General features: G+C 37.7%; 4 protein-coding genes across 4 annotated transcripts; 2 read left to right on the top strand and 2 right to left on the bottom strand.

Annotated features, from left to right (window-relative positions):
* Positions 1-1,132: 1,132 nt before the first annotated feature.
* PHYBLDRAFT_164557 (Zn(2)-C6 fungal-specific transcription factor) lies at positions 1,133-3,694 on the top strand (the record flags this gene model as incomplete). The annotated part of the gene is made up of 2 exons (XM_018435031.1): positions 1,133-1,221; positions 1,273-3,694. 2 exons carry the CDS (start codon positions 1,133-1,135, stop codon positions 3,692-3,694), a joined length of 2,511 nt encoding a protein of 836 aa, XP_018295701.1.
* A 593-nt stretch (positions 3,695-4,287) lies between these two features.
* Positions 4,288-5,670, top strand: PHYBLDRAFT_141532 (hypothetical protein; the record flags this gene model as incomplete). Its single annotated transcript, XM_018430610.1, has 1 exon — positions 4,288-5,670. The coding sequence occupies one exon, from the start codon at positions 4,288-4,290 to the stop codon at positions 5,668-5,670; it is 1,383 nt and encodes a 460-aa protein (XP_018295702.1).
* Positions 5,671-5,798: 128 nt separating this feature from the next.
* PHYBLDRAFT_164559 (hypothetical protein) lies at positions 5,799-7,463 on the bottom strand (the record flags this gene model as incomplete). The annotated part of the gene is made up of 3 exons (XM_018435032.1): positions 5,799-5,984; positions 6,060-6,922; positions 7,004-7,463. The coding sequence occupies 3 exons, from the start codon at positions 7,461-7,463 to the stop codon at positions 5,799-5,801; spliced, it is 1,509 nt and encodes a 502-aa protein (XP_018295703.1).
* Positions 7,464-8,203: 740 nt separating this feature from the next.
* Positions 8,204-11,623, bottom strand: PHYBLDRAFT_185587 (hypothetical protein; the record flags this gene model as incomplete). The annotated part of the gene is made up of 16 exons (XM_018439099.1): positions 8,204-8,443; positions 8,527-8,642; positions 8,715-8,730; positions 8,935-9,089; positions 9,157-9,220; positions 9,273-9,426; positions 9,501-9,657; positions 9,762-10,080; positions 10,145-10,245; positions 10,325-10,444; positions 10,507-10,603; positions 10,692-10,778; positions 10,862-10,876; positions 10,985-11,094; positions 11,204-11,272; positions 11,365-11,623. The coding sequence occupies 16 exons, from the start codon at positions 11,621-11,623 to the stop codon at positions 8,363-8,365; spliced, it is 1,920 nt and encodes a 639-aa protein (XP_018295704.1). The 3' UTR covers positions 8,204-8,362.
* Positions 11,624-11,832: the final 209 nt, after the last annotated feature.

Raw genomic sequence — 11,832 nt, forward strand, 5'->3', positions numbered from 1 at the left:
CTTGTTTAACTTTGCAAGTCCTTAAAAATAAACCAGAAAAGTCTATTAGTACTTAGATGATATTATCTATGGAATTCAAATATTCGATTAATAAAAAAAAAACTATTGACTATTCATCCAACACATAAAGAAGAAATAAAATCCCTCAATCCCAAAAAGTGACATTGTTTATCGAATGGGAATTGGCTGTCTTCACATCGATTCTAAAGTCTAATAAAAACGTGTTGCATTGAAATAATCTGATCAGCTTTATTATGTTTCTCTGTGAATAATAATAACATTGAGATTAGTGAATGTGAACAGTTGGAATGACTTAATTCCATGAACCCTAACAATTAAAACAATTGAAGGGGTAAATCTTTTAGGAGCTGTATATTTTAGTATTATAAGTATTATAAGTATTTATATATATATATATGAGTATTTCTATATATAGTATCGGAAAGAAGAGCTGATAAATCAAGTCAATTAAAGAAGCTGCCAAATAATATATATATTTACATAAAAGGTAAAATAAGGTAGAATAAAGCATAGGCCATAATATCGCTGCCTTGTTTTCATCGTACCAAGTTTGAATAATAAAACAGAGGGGTGCCGAAACGGAATCATGATGATTTTCCCAACGTTCTTAAGCGATATCTGATTCTGTCACACAGGCTTAAAAAAAAACATATGCTTTGTGAACCGAAACAAGTCACACCAGCTTATTGAATGATGATCCCAAAACGTGTTTCTCTTTACTTGCATCAAAAGGATAATTGATCCACCTTAAAATGTGTGTGTATGTGTGTATGTCTGTGTGCGTGTGCGCGCGTGCGTTTGTTGAAGCGGAGAACTTACCGAGGATGCCATTGGGGTATTCTTGAAGTTCAAGGAATAGAGAGCAAGACACAGGCGCTCTAAATAGAGTGGCGTATTGATTTTGATTGGCTATTCACTATGTACCTGCTCAATCCGCTTGTCTTTCTCTCGCACACACTTGTATTTATTTTTAATTGCTGGCCAAATTCCCGTTTTCTACTTTCCTTTCTCAAGTCATTTCCATCCGAGGCTCGATCCACACGCAGCCTTTAATTCTCAAAAGCTAATTACAAACCCGACGTAAAACGTCCACAACGGATAGCAACGATTTATGGCTGATGCGTCCAATGAGTTGTCTAACCACAACAATCTGGGAGCTGCTTGCTTTCGATGCAGAGGATTCAGGCAACTATTACGCATGTAGATTGACACCAAGCACCATCTCACACAAAACTCCGCTGTTTCCTATAGACATGCATGCGATCGTCAAAAGCCAGTATGCTCCCGTTGTCAGCGCCGAGGTATCAACTGTACTTATCCAGAAGCTGCACCCACACTCAAGAAACTCCAAAAAGCAACTGAAACGCTTGGCGACCGTATAAGGAAGTTTGGCGACCGACTCAAATCAGCAGAAACTATGCCGAAAGAACTAAAGGGCATATCACTCCAGTGCTTAGCCCAACGCTCAGCCACGCCTGGAAGTGAGGTGGAAACACCATCTATTATGTCAGAACATTCTGATAATCGTTCTTCAATTTCTGTTGCATCAGATACTACCTCAGAGCGGGACGAAGATATGAGACCACGCCCGCCAAGCGTAGCCTCCACAAGTAGCTTTTCCATTTATCCGTGCGGAAAGTGCTACAAAGACCTTCAGCAATGTGATCTGACAATGCCTCGGTGTGGGCGCTGCACTGACAATGGGACCGAATGTACCTACATGAAAACTGAGCCCAAAGCAAATCACGTATCACAAGTGCTCACTACCATGAACAAAGTTATGGACCAATGGCAAGAGTCAATTGACAAAATTGCGAAAGACTTTGCCCAAAAGACTCGCGATTTTTCAGCTCGAGCTAATAACTCACTAAAGATAAAGCCCTTGCCACCTTTTGCTTGGAAGATTACTTCTACTGGCAAGGGACTCTCTGTAGAAAGCACAGTTAATTCATATGGTGATCTATCCAAACTTGTAGATCAATTCAAAAGATCCATGCATATCACACCTCGAGAACCAATTCCCCAGCCAGCATCTTCACCGCCAATGTCAGATGAACGTCAACGGCTGGCAAGGGAGGCAGAGCTGGATGACACTAGTTCGATACATACTTCATCTGGATTCTCTTTTGCCGTGTGGAATACATGGTCTCATCCCACCTATGCACTCCCACAAGATTATCCAATAGATATTTCAACTGAGCTTACAGACGATCTTATTGAATTATACTGTCGTACTCCTTGCTGTTCATCAATACGTCTTCCGATTATAGATGTTGTCGATTTTATGAAACGCTACCGAGATCCAGACCCAGAAAAGAGACCTTCTACTGTGCTCGTGTATGCAATTTGCTCCATGGCAGCACGCAATGCATTCCAACTTCATGTGTGGAGTAAGAGACCTTCCCACGAGTCTCCACAATATAACATGGGAAAAGTCCTTTCAATTGCGTATTCTCTCAAAGGACGAGAACTTCTTTCAGAGTGCTTTGATGAGCCTTCAATAGACAATTGTCAGGCAGCATTCTTACTTTCTTACTCTAATCACCAAAATGGATACCCTGGAGTCATCTATATCTATGAGTGGATTGCGTTCACCATGGCGCAAGAGCTTGGCCTGTATGATCATGGACGAGAACTCTCAAGACAAGAAAGCATATTGGTGTGGTGTCTGTATTACTTTAATACCTGGTATCGTGTCCTCCAAGGAAATTCAAGCACAACCTCTGTTGAGTCTAGTCAGTTTTATCCACACTGTCCACTCCCACCACCACTGCCCAAGCCGAGTGAAGACGATATGAATCCAGGGTCAGAAAAAGAGATATTCCAAGGAACAGTGGACTATTATATATGGAGTGTGTGGTACTATCTCATAAAACTCCAGGTTCTTCGGCACGATGTGATGACCCGTCTCTTGGCAGCACAGACGACGGGAAAGGCTGATGTAAACTTACCTCTTGATTTGCTGGCAATGCAAGATCGACTTGAACAGTTTCACGATGATCTTCCACCCGAATGGCAGGATCCAAATCTTCACTTCGTTGCTAACGAGAGTATATCGCGTGCATCAGAGTCTCAGGAAGCACATGATGATCACAAGCATTACCATCTAGACATAAAAGAGTTCGCAAAGTTCTGTATCCTTAATGTCAATGTTCACTATAATATCAACAAAATATTGCTCTACCAGCCATTTTTCCCGTCAGATCATATGCCGACCAGTGAATTTTCACTTTATTGCCTCGAGACTTCCATTGATTCGGCCTATTTTATTACCCACTCGGTCGAAATTATGGTGAAGTATAGAGATGACTGCAATATACCTCTTGCGGGCCTCTTGTTTTCCAATATTGTATACAACAAACTTTTGAAATATAAGGACGACAAATATCGAGATTTTGCAGTCCGGTGCATGCAGCGTTCTCTAGATATTTCCAAAATTTCAACAGGGTATGCTTATGATTTTGAAATGGCCAAGAATCTTGTACATGTTATGGACCAAGAAGTTCGCTCTGTCTGTGGTCCATTGGCCAGTCGAAGTGGTAGCATCGATTCTTTTGATTCTTCTGTTCCAAGTTCTACTCTCACATCTCTTCCCTCACCTCCTCACCATCCTCCGATCGATCATCAGCTTCCTCAAAACCTTTCGCCTTCCCCCTTTCACTCTACCTATTAATAACGCATTTGCATTTGTTTTAATTACCTCGCATACCAGCACCTATATTTTTCCTTCTTTACTTTTTAGCTTATTGTAAACCATTTTAATAAACTCCTTTCTACATTTTCTTTGTTGTATGCTTTCACAAATCTATATTTGTATAAATAATGTAATACAACAGCTAGAATAGGTGTATTGTGCCACCAGACTTATGCAGTGTTCAGGAAACGCATCTTATCTGTAAAAAAAATGGGGACACTGCGAGGTGGACAGGAGAGGTATTAATTTGATTTTTGCAAGTTAACGTGTAAAGAGCTGTTATGTAAAGATAAAGTCTCCAAGTAACATTTGGAAATACTTATATATCTAATGTTTTATTATTATGGTTTATTCTGGACTAGAAATCAAGATATCTGATGGTAATTTATCTTATGAGAGTATAAAGCAAAGTTGACCTAGAGAAGTCTCTAAAAAGAATACTAAAAATTAACGTCATCAATTATATAAAAGAAAAAACTTTATTTTTCATATTTCTCTTCCTTCTTTATACATACATACATACATACATACATACATATATATACTACTCCATTACTACTACCCAACAAAATATGTCAAATTCAACAAAAACAATTAGTCTTGTTGACCTTCCATTTGAACTAGTTCTCAAAATAAGTAGCTATCTACGTTTTGCCGACGTTTGGTACCTTGGAACATGCTCAAAATTATACCGTCAATTGGCTTACCAAATACTGTTTCATGACTACAATATCAATCTAATCAAACCCTTCCTCATCAACCCTCTCGATAACCTTATTCATGCTGCCGTCGCTTTTCTCAGCCGCCATTGCTACAGCTCTACAACAAACAATATTAACCAAAGCATTCTGAATTCAGTTTCAAACCGACTAGCCAAGGAGATCTACTATCGCACACCAGAATCTCCGGATTTCGGATCTTCACTTGAATTCCTGCTTGACAAATCATTCATTACACTTTTCAGCCATATATTCTGTGATCAGCCCTTGGAGAATCTCCAGAAGACTGGCTATCTTGTCCCTGCGCTCAAAAAACGTTATTTGAATTTAGAAGATAAAGCAGCCAACGAACCAGCTCCAACAGCTGATGATCCAGGACAAATAAACGACGAATCAATCCAAACAGCTAATGAACCCATCCCGACGGTCGATGAGCCAGCTCAAGTAATTAATGAACCAATCCAAACAGTCAATGAGCCAGCTCAAATAGTTAATGAACCGGCCCAAACAGTCAATGAGCCAATTCAAGCACTCGATGAGCAACTTCAAATTCTTGAACAACAAGTTCGAATGCTCAATGAACCACTTCAAATAAACTTTCAACCAATCCAAATAGTCGTTGAACAAATTAAAATAAAAAGAGAATCACGATTTACCACTCGATCGAATGTATTGATTGCCGACTTGATTACTAAACTTTGCTACAAACTGACACTTCTATTTTCCCATCCGATTAGAAGTATTTGGCATAATGTGTTACTTTCGCACCTCGAACGTAACTTTGAACTCGTGTCTAAAAAATACAGACAGGCCCACAAAGAGCGAAGAGAATACACCAAAAGCGATATATCCAGTCCAAACTATCACATCTTACTTTTTTTCATGTTTACCTGCGCCCTCTTTGAAAACAATCTTATTGCACCAGCTGATGTTGACAGCTTACTTTACTACAAATTGAGGACACTTTTTATCACAAAGCCCACGGACCTTTCCTTTGGAGGCCCTGCTGTGTTCCATGTTGACCCTCAGGCTGGAGCTGGTATATACGATCCCAAGAATCTGCATTTTATTTTCAATCTCTGGCTTTTCGAGACTCAATATCGAATGAGTATTTTGCTTGATCTATCCCATGCTGCACGCCATTACTATATCAGACTTGGGGACAATAATCTCATCGGGTTTCCCTTGTTGTTTTCAATGTTCAAGGAAACTGCTGATTCATTCAAAGTAAATTAGCTATATTTTTTTCTTAATAAGAATAAGAATAAAAAAACGATTACTTATATATATATATATATATATTATTCTTATATTTCAATATTTGAGATGATTTTCATATTTTTCTCAAGGAAATACAAACAACATCAAGATAAAGTACGCCACTTTTCTACGAATTGGCGAACATAAATATTGTGCATCAAAGAAGGCGTGGATTCAAAAGAATTTACTAAATAGATGAGAGCTGCCTCTGATTGTTTTGCGACTGGTTGAATTGACATTTTGCTTCCAAAGTACAGCATGGTGCACGCCGCTGACAATGTTTCTATAGTCTTATAGAATATAATATGCCCTTAGTTTCATTTCTCTCTGCAATGTAAGCTGAAAATAACAGTATCGCTCAATACCTCTGGAAACCGGCACAGGTAGTTGGCGTCAAAGTACTTTTTTGTGACTCCCACCAGACCAAAAGCAGCTTGCATACTAGCTTCAAGTGCCCTTTCAATCTTATGTTCTCTTTCTTGCCTTTTTTCGTTAAAGTAATCATCCCAAGTACTGTGACACCAACTCTCGTCAGACCCAAAAGCTTCCATCATTTCGGTTTCATGAATATGTAAGCGACCGATGAAGTATAATTCTTCTAGATGCGTGAGATTAGTAATCGACGAGTATCCTGACATCAAGTTGAGTTCCCCTAGAGCTAGTAGGCCATTTGTTCGCCACTCCTCCAATCGGTTTAAACTGACTGCAACAGAAGACTGCTGGAAAGACTCGGCCAATAAACTCAGGCCTGCCTTTTCTATAGCTAGTACTGAGTATGGAATATCTTGGTAATTTGGGAAACAATACGATAATGATTGGGTTGGATGGTCAACTGGTAATAAAGGTGATGTGTGAGATCGGGTAGCCTGAGCTAGATCATGCTTTGCTACCCATGCCCAGAGTCTATTAATCTTGTCGGATTGTCTGCCGCGTTTCGGAAGCATCGTCAGCTGTCGAATGGCAAGACACAAAAGATTGCTGGCCTCACCAACAGAGTCAGGGTCACCGACCCGAACAAGATAAAGGTGCATGAGTACCAGTGTTTCGATTGTTTCTGGAGTGACAAGGTCAAACTCCAAGAGATCACGGCTCATATCATAACAATCTTTTCCCATCTGAAAAAGTAGTGGACGGTAAGCTTCAATTATAGCCTCAGGATGACAATACAATGAGTGGATGGCACTGTGAGCGTACATTGCGCAGGTCAGTGCCGGATGAGAAAAACTACCTTTTTTTTCACAGATATATTCGAGTGTCAGAAAGAATACCATGTTAAGCTGACACGTATACGTGTCTATACTTATCTTACCTGTACGATGCGCTTCAATAAAAGCATCTTTGTCTGTCCGAGGATAAGATGTACAATTGAGGTGTAACCGAACAAGTGGCTCATAGATTGTGCTTGGGTAATTATCCAAAGTCATTGGATATTTTGCCAGTTTTTCATACATTGGTGTCTCCAAGCCTGAACATTGTGGTAGACTACTCAAACTTGAGCTGCTATTTCTTGTCAATGTAATATCTGGTTTGTGAGGTACATTATCAAAGAAAGGGGACAAATGACTATTTTCTAGGTCGATTGCTATAGGACTTGGGAGTTGATTACGAAGGGCGGTAAGTGTATCATAGAGTTCTCCGAGGGTCCGAATATTTGTTTCGAGTTCCATAGCTGAACATCTACGTCCAGTTATAAGCCATCCTACGGGTAGCTGAGGCTGTGAGCCATCGCTTGTAGATTGAATATCTGGACAAGAATGATAAGAGGGCATTACGAGTGCATGATAGTGTATGAGATCAAGATGATGAGAGTATTTCAATGCTCGCAAAGTAGCATATGCTTACGTACTGAGAATGCGTCACCCCTATGCACAGATAAAGGCAACAAAAAAAAAGAAATATCTCTGGGTTGCATCAAAGAAAACAAAACTGCAAGGCTAGTTTACTCCTGACCCTTTTTTTTGCATGATTAAATAAGCTTGGTCAAATAGATATTCTTGTCACAACAAAAAAGGGAATAAAACTATAATTCCAGAATGTTTAATACATCTTGGAAAATAATATACTACTGATACTGCATATATATTTATCTGTGTATACTCTGAAACAATCATACAAACTGATAGAGTTACATAGTAAACCCTCAAGCGTTGCAAGAAGCCAATATTTAATACTAATATTTATCTCTTAGTGTATACCATGTGGGCGTCAATAAACAACACTGTATGTGTGTGTGTGTGTGTACTAAAGATCATCAAAAAAAGGCGTTTCAAAATTACTGGAAGAACTGTTTGTTTTGGTAAATATAAGCTTTATTTTATATATAGATTGCCTAAATATACTTACTACATCTTATGTGTAGAAATACAACGATTTACGAACAGTTTATTCCGAAAATAACTGTAAGGTTGGATAGAATTATTATGCTTCTTTTGTGTGTTTATCTGTATTTTCTACAAGATAAAGACATCCAGATTTACAAATACACAGCCTACGCTATTCAACATGTATTACAAATAAATACTAGTTTATTACTCAAATGATCCAATACTATATATTAGAAATATATTTACTAGGCCTTCAGATTTTTGATGCCCCTAAAGTAATAATATAAGCTGAAATCTTTCCTACACCAATATGTACGACTATAACCTATAATTCGTATTTTGTTTTATACATCTTCATCCATTGGATAATAACCATCATCTATATCTTCATCACGACTGTCTACTACTGCACTGAAAAGTTTGCTCTATTATATTGGTGATTAGAAAAGCGTGTTCTTTCTTTCTTGTTTTTTTTTTTTAAAAAAAAAGATCCAGCTTGACTACTTGCCTTCTTTTCCAGTATACCATCCATCAAGTTCTCTTCAATCGTGTCTTTAATTACTACAGTATAAATGTATGTTTGCTTTGTTTGTGTCATTCGATGTATTCGAGAAATAACTTGGTCTAAAATAATGGATGGATAGATATCAGCTTGTTTGCAAACTTTCACGCATTTATATTATTTTTATTACTTACCCATAGTAGCTGAGTTATTAGGATCACATCAAGATATATAGCATGAATATTAGTATGTGTTGAATGTTCTTAACCTTTTCTTTAATATATTTATATATACGCATACCTGGATTCCACCTATCATGATATCAAGTAATTATACAAATGAAACACATTAGCAAAAATAAACTACATTATTGCCCCCCCCCCCCCCCTCCCCCATTTTTTTTTTAGTAACTACATACCATCGGTCCATAATAACCATATGGTTTGCTCGCTGCAGATTTAATCCAAGCCCACCCGCTTTGAGGGATAGAACCATAATTCGTACATCAGGGTGTGAATTGAATTGTCTTAGGCCATCCTCTCTGTCATGATTTGACATTTCACCATTATCTACATAAGAAATGTTATTAAATAATGCAATGAATTTCGGGTTCCCACAAACAAGGTATCTACTTACATGTAACATGTTTCAAGTTACGCGATTTTAAAACTTGAACAATGATATCCAAAACGTTTACAAACTACTCTAATGAGTTTAATCGACAGATCAATATATTCATCAAAAATTGTTACCTGACTAACAACTACGATCTTGTCCGTCGCACTGGCTTTCAGTGTTTTGTTCAGAAAATCGAGCAACCAGACGGTTTTTGTAGAATTCTCGATAAAGGCCAGGTTCTGAAGAGATTCCACATCAGGCTTATTTTCTGGGAGCCCGAACTGATCGCTATATTATTTTACAGATAATGTCTTGCATAAGCCCATATTTAATTCAATTGATTACATAACTGAATTACTTACTAATAGCTTTCAATAATATCAAAAACATATTCTGCTTCGTTGGTAGTCTCTTTCCCTTGTGCTTGATTGACATCTTGATCTTCCGTAGCGCACAAGGCAGCTGTAAACTGTTGAGGATCCTCAGAGCTTGCCATTGAAATCAAATCTTCGAATTTGTCTAGTAGGATTTGGAAATGTACACATACTACACGCAGTCCACAAAAAAAACGGTTTGCACAAAAACAGAATACCAATTGAATGATTATATATTAAGAATCTTACATTGTTTGAGGCGAAGATACAGTACAGCGGCATTTGCGCTTGCATTTTCTCTTTGTCCTAATGAGTTCATGCGAACGTATTCTCGGTATGCATTCTGCTCAAGATAATCATACAAAGCTCTTTCGGGTTTTGAGAATTCAAGTGTGATGCGGATTTCATCTCGGGGTAAGATAGTTAGGGCCGCTTCAAGCATTGGCTTTGTTCGACGGATCATGTGCTTTTTGAGAAGACGAGCCATATACTCCACCTGTTTCTTTTCTTTGACTTCCATTGGTATTCCTAAGAACGAGAAGATTGGATGTAACTCTGAGATATTATTCTGTAGAAATAATGATGAGTCACAAAGTTCAAAAAGAAGGTGTAAAATAAGAAAATCACTTTACTTGGAGTGGGGTTCCAGTAAGACACCAGCGATATTTTGCGGACAGTTCTTGGGTAGCTAATGTTACTTGTGAAGATGCAGTTCGGATTTTGTGCGATTCGTCTACATATATATATATATATGACAAAACAAATAGTTTGTACAAATGCAATATTAACCTCCAATATATGTTCAAACATACCTAGTACGACACGGTGCCAATCAGAGTCGAGCAAGGGAGACGGTACTCCTTTCATTTTTTGTTTTGTGTATTCGGCACGCAAGCGATCATAGGTTGCAATAACAATACGGAAACAATTTTCTAAAAGACAAGAATATATGTTTATCTGCACACCCAAGACCTGCCAAAACATGTTTACTTACGATCCAATAGAGGCGCTGTCTCGTTTTGATAAAAGAAATATGGCAGACTTCCGTAAGTTGTCATTTTTCTTATTTCTGCTTTCCAATGGTCAGCAACCTATACATTAATAAGGATCCCATATTTGGGTTTTGTTAGATATATGCGGATCGCTATTTTTATTTGATAAAATATAATATAATCTTACACCACGGGTAGGTACAACCACCAATGTACACGATCGAACAGCAAGCTTCGGCTGTTGTCGCATAACTAACGCCAGAATCTGAACTGTCTAGATGACACACACGCATATATGTATAATTCCTTCAGATCGTTGCTCATTGTGTCAATTTCCATAATCCTTTAGTTTCTTACTTTTCCTAATCCCATCTAAAATAGAAGAGAAATTATAGTATACATTTTTTTAAAAAAAAGCAAGAAGTTTAGTGAAATTTCTTTACAAATCATTGTATATATGCGTGTGTAAAGGATCCTCACGTCATCTGCAAGAATACCACCTCTCTGTGCTCTTTCCATTTGAACCATTGTCTGTACACCCTCTTCTTGGTGTGGTAAGAGGGATACTTCATTCCGAAAACTGGCGTGAACTGATTTAATTTATTGGTTTTTTTTTTTTTTTTTAATAAATTGTACATGTCAAATTATTTGTACTAACGAGTTATAACTATAGTTGTTTCTATTGATTTTTTTTTTTACCTGCATTCATGCTAATGTTTGGGATCAGATCACTGTCTTCATAAGTAGAAACCAGAATTTGGTCTCTGTCTACACAAGTAGTTTGAAGTATAACAATTATTCATAAATTTATATATATATATATATATATATAACAAGATCTAATCGTTAGTGATCTTTACCACGTAACCAGATAGATTCTTCAGCCGCATAGTAACTTCCACCGAAATCAACATAGAAATAGTAGACAATTCCTTTTGACCATTCCTTTGGGTACTGCTCACACAGACGAATCAAGATCGATTGTAATGTATCATCGCGATGAGCATGGAAAAGGTGGTGTTCGCTGTTGACCTCACTTCTGACACCTAGTCTATAATAATCCGTGTTTCCTTCTCTGCATTTTCGGCAAGAGACAAACTGTGTGGAATTCAATGTCATTCTTTTAAAGTAGAATGAGGAATGATCAAGAAGACAGTGAGATCTTGCAAATTTATATAAATGTAAATGCGTGTATAAGGAAAAGAGGGGGAGAAAAATAGGTACCAAAACGAGTAACTTGCTCTTGAAATTTTATATTGCGGAATCTAAACGTCGGTGTGCCTGAAGCCAAAATAAATTCTCTTTTGACATGCGTAAATTAATCACCA

Source organism: Phycomyces blakesleeanus, assembly GCF_001638985.1.
Source record: "Phycomyces blakesleeanus NRRL 1555(-) unplaced genomic scaffold PHYBLscaffold_4, whole genome shotgun sequence".
Taxonomy (NCBI): Eukaryota; Fungi; Mucoromycota; class Mucoromycetes; order Mucorales; family Phycomycetaceae; genus Phycomyces; species Phycomyces blakesleeanus.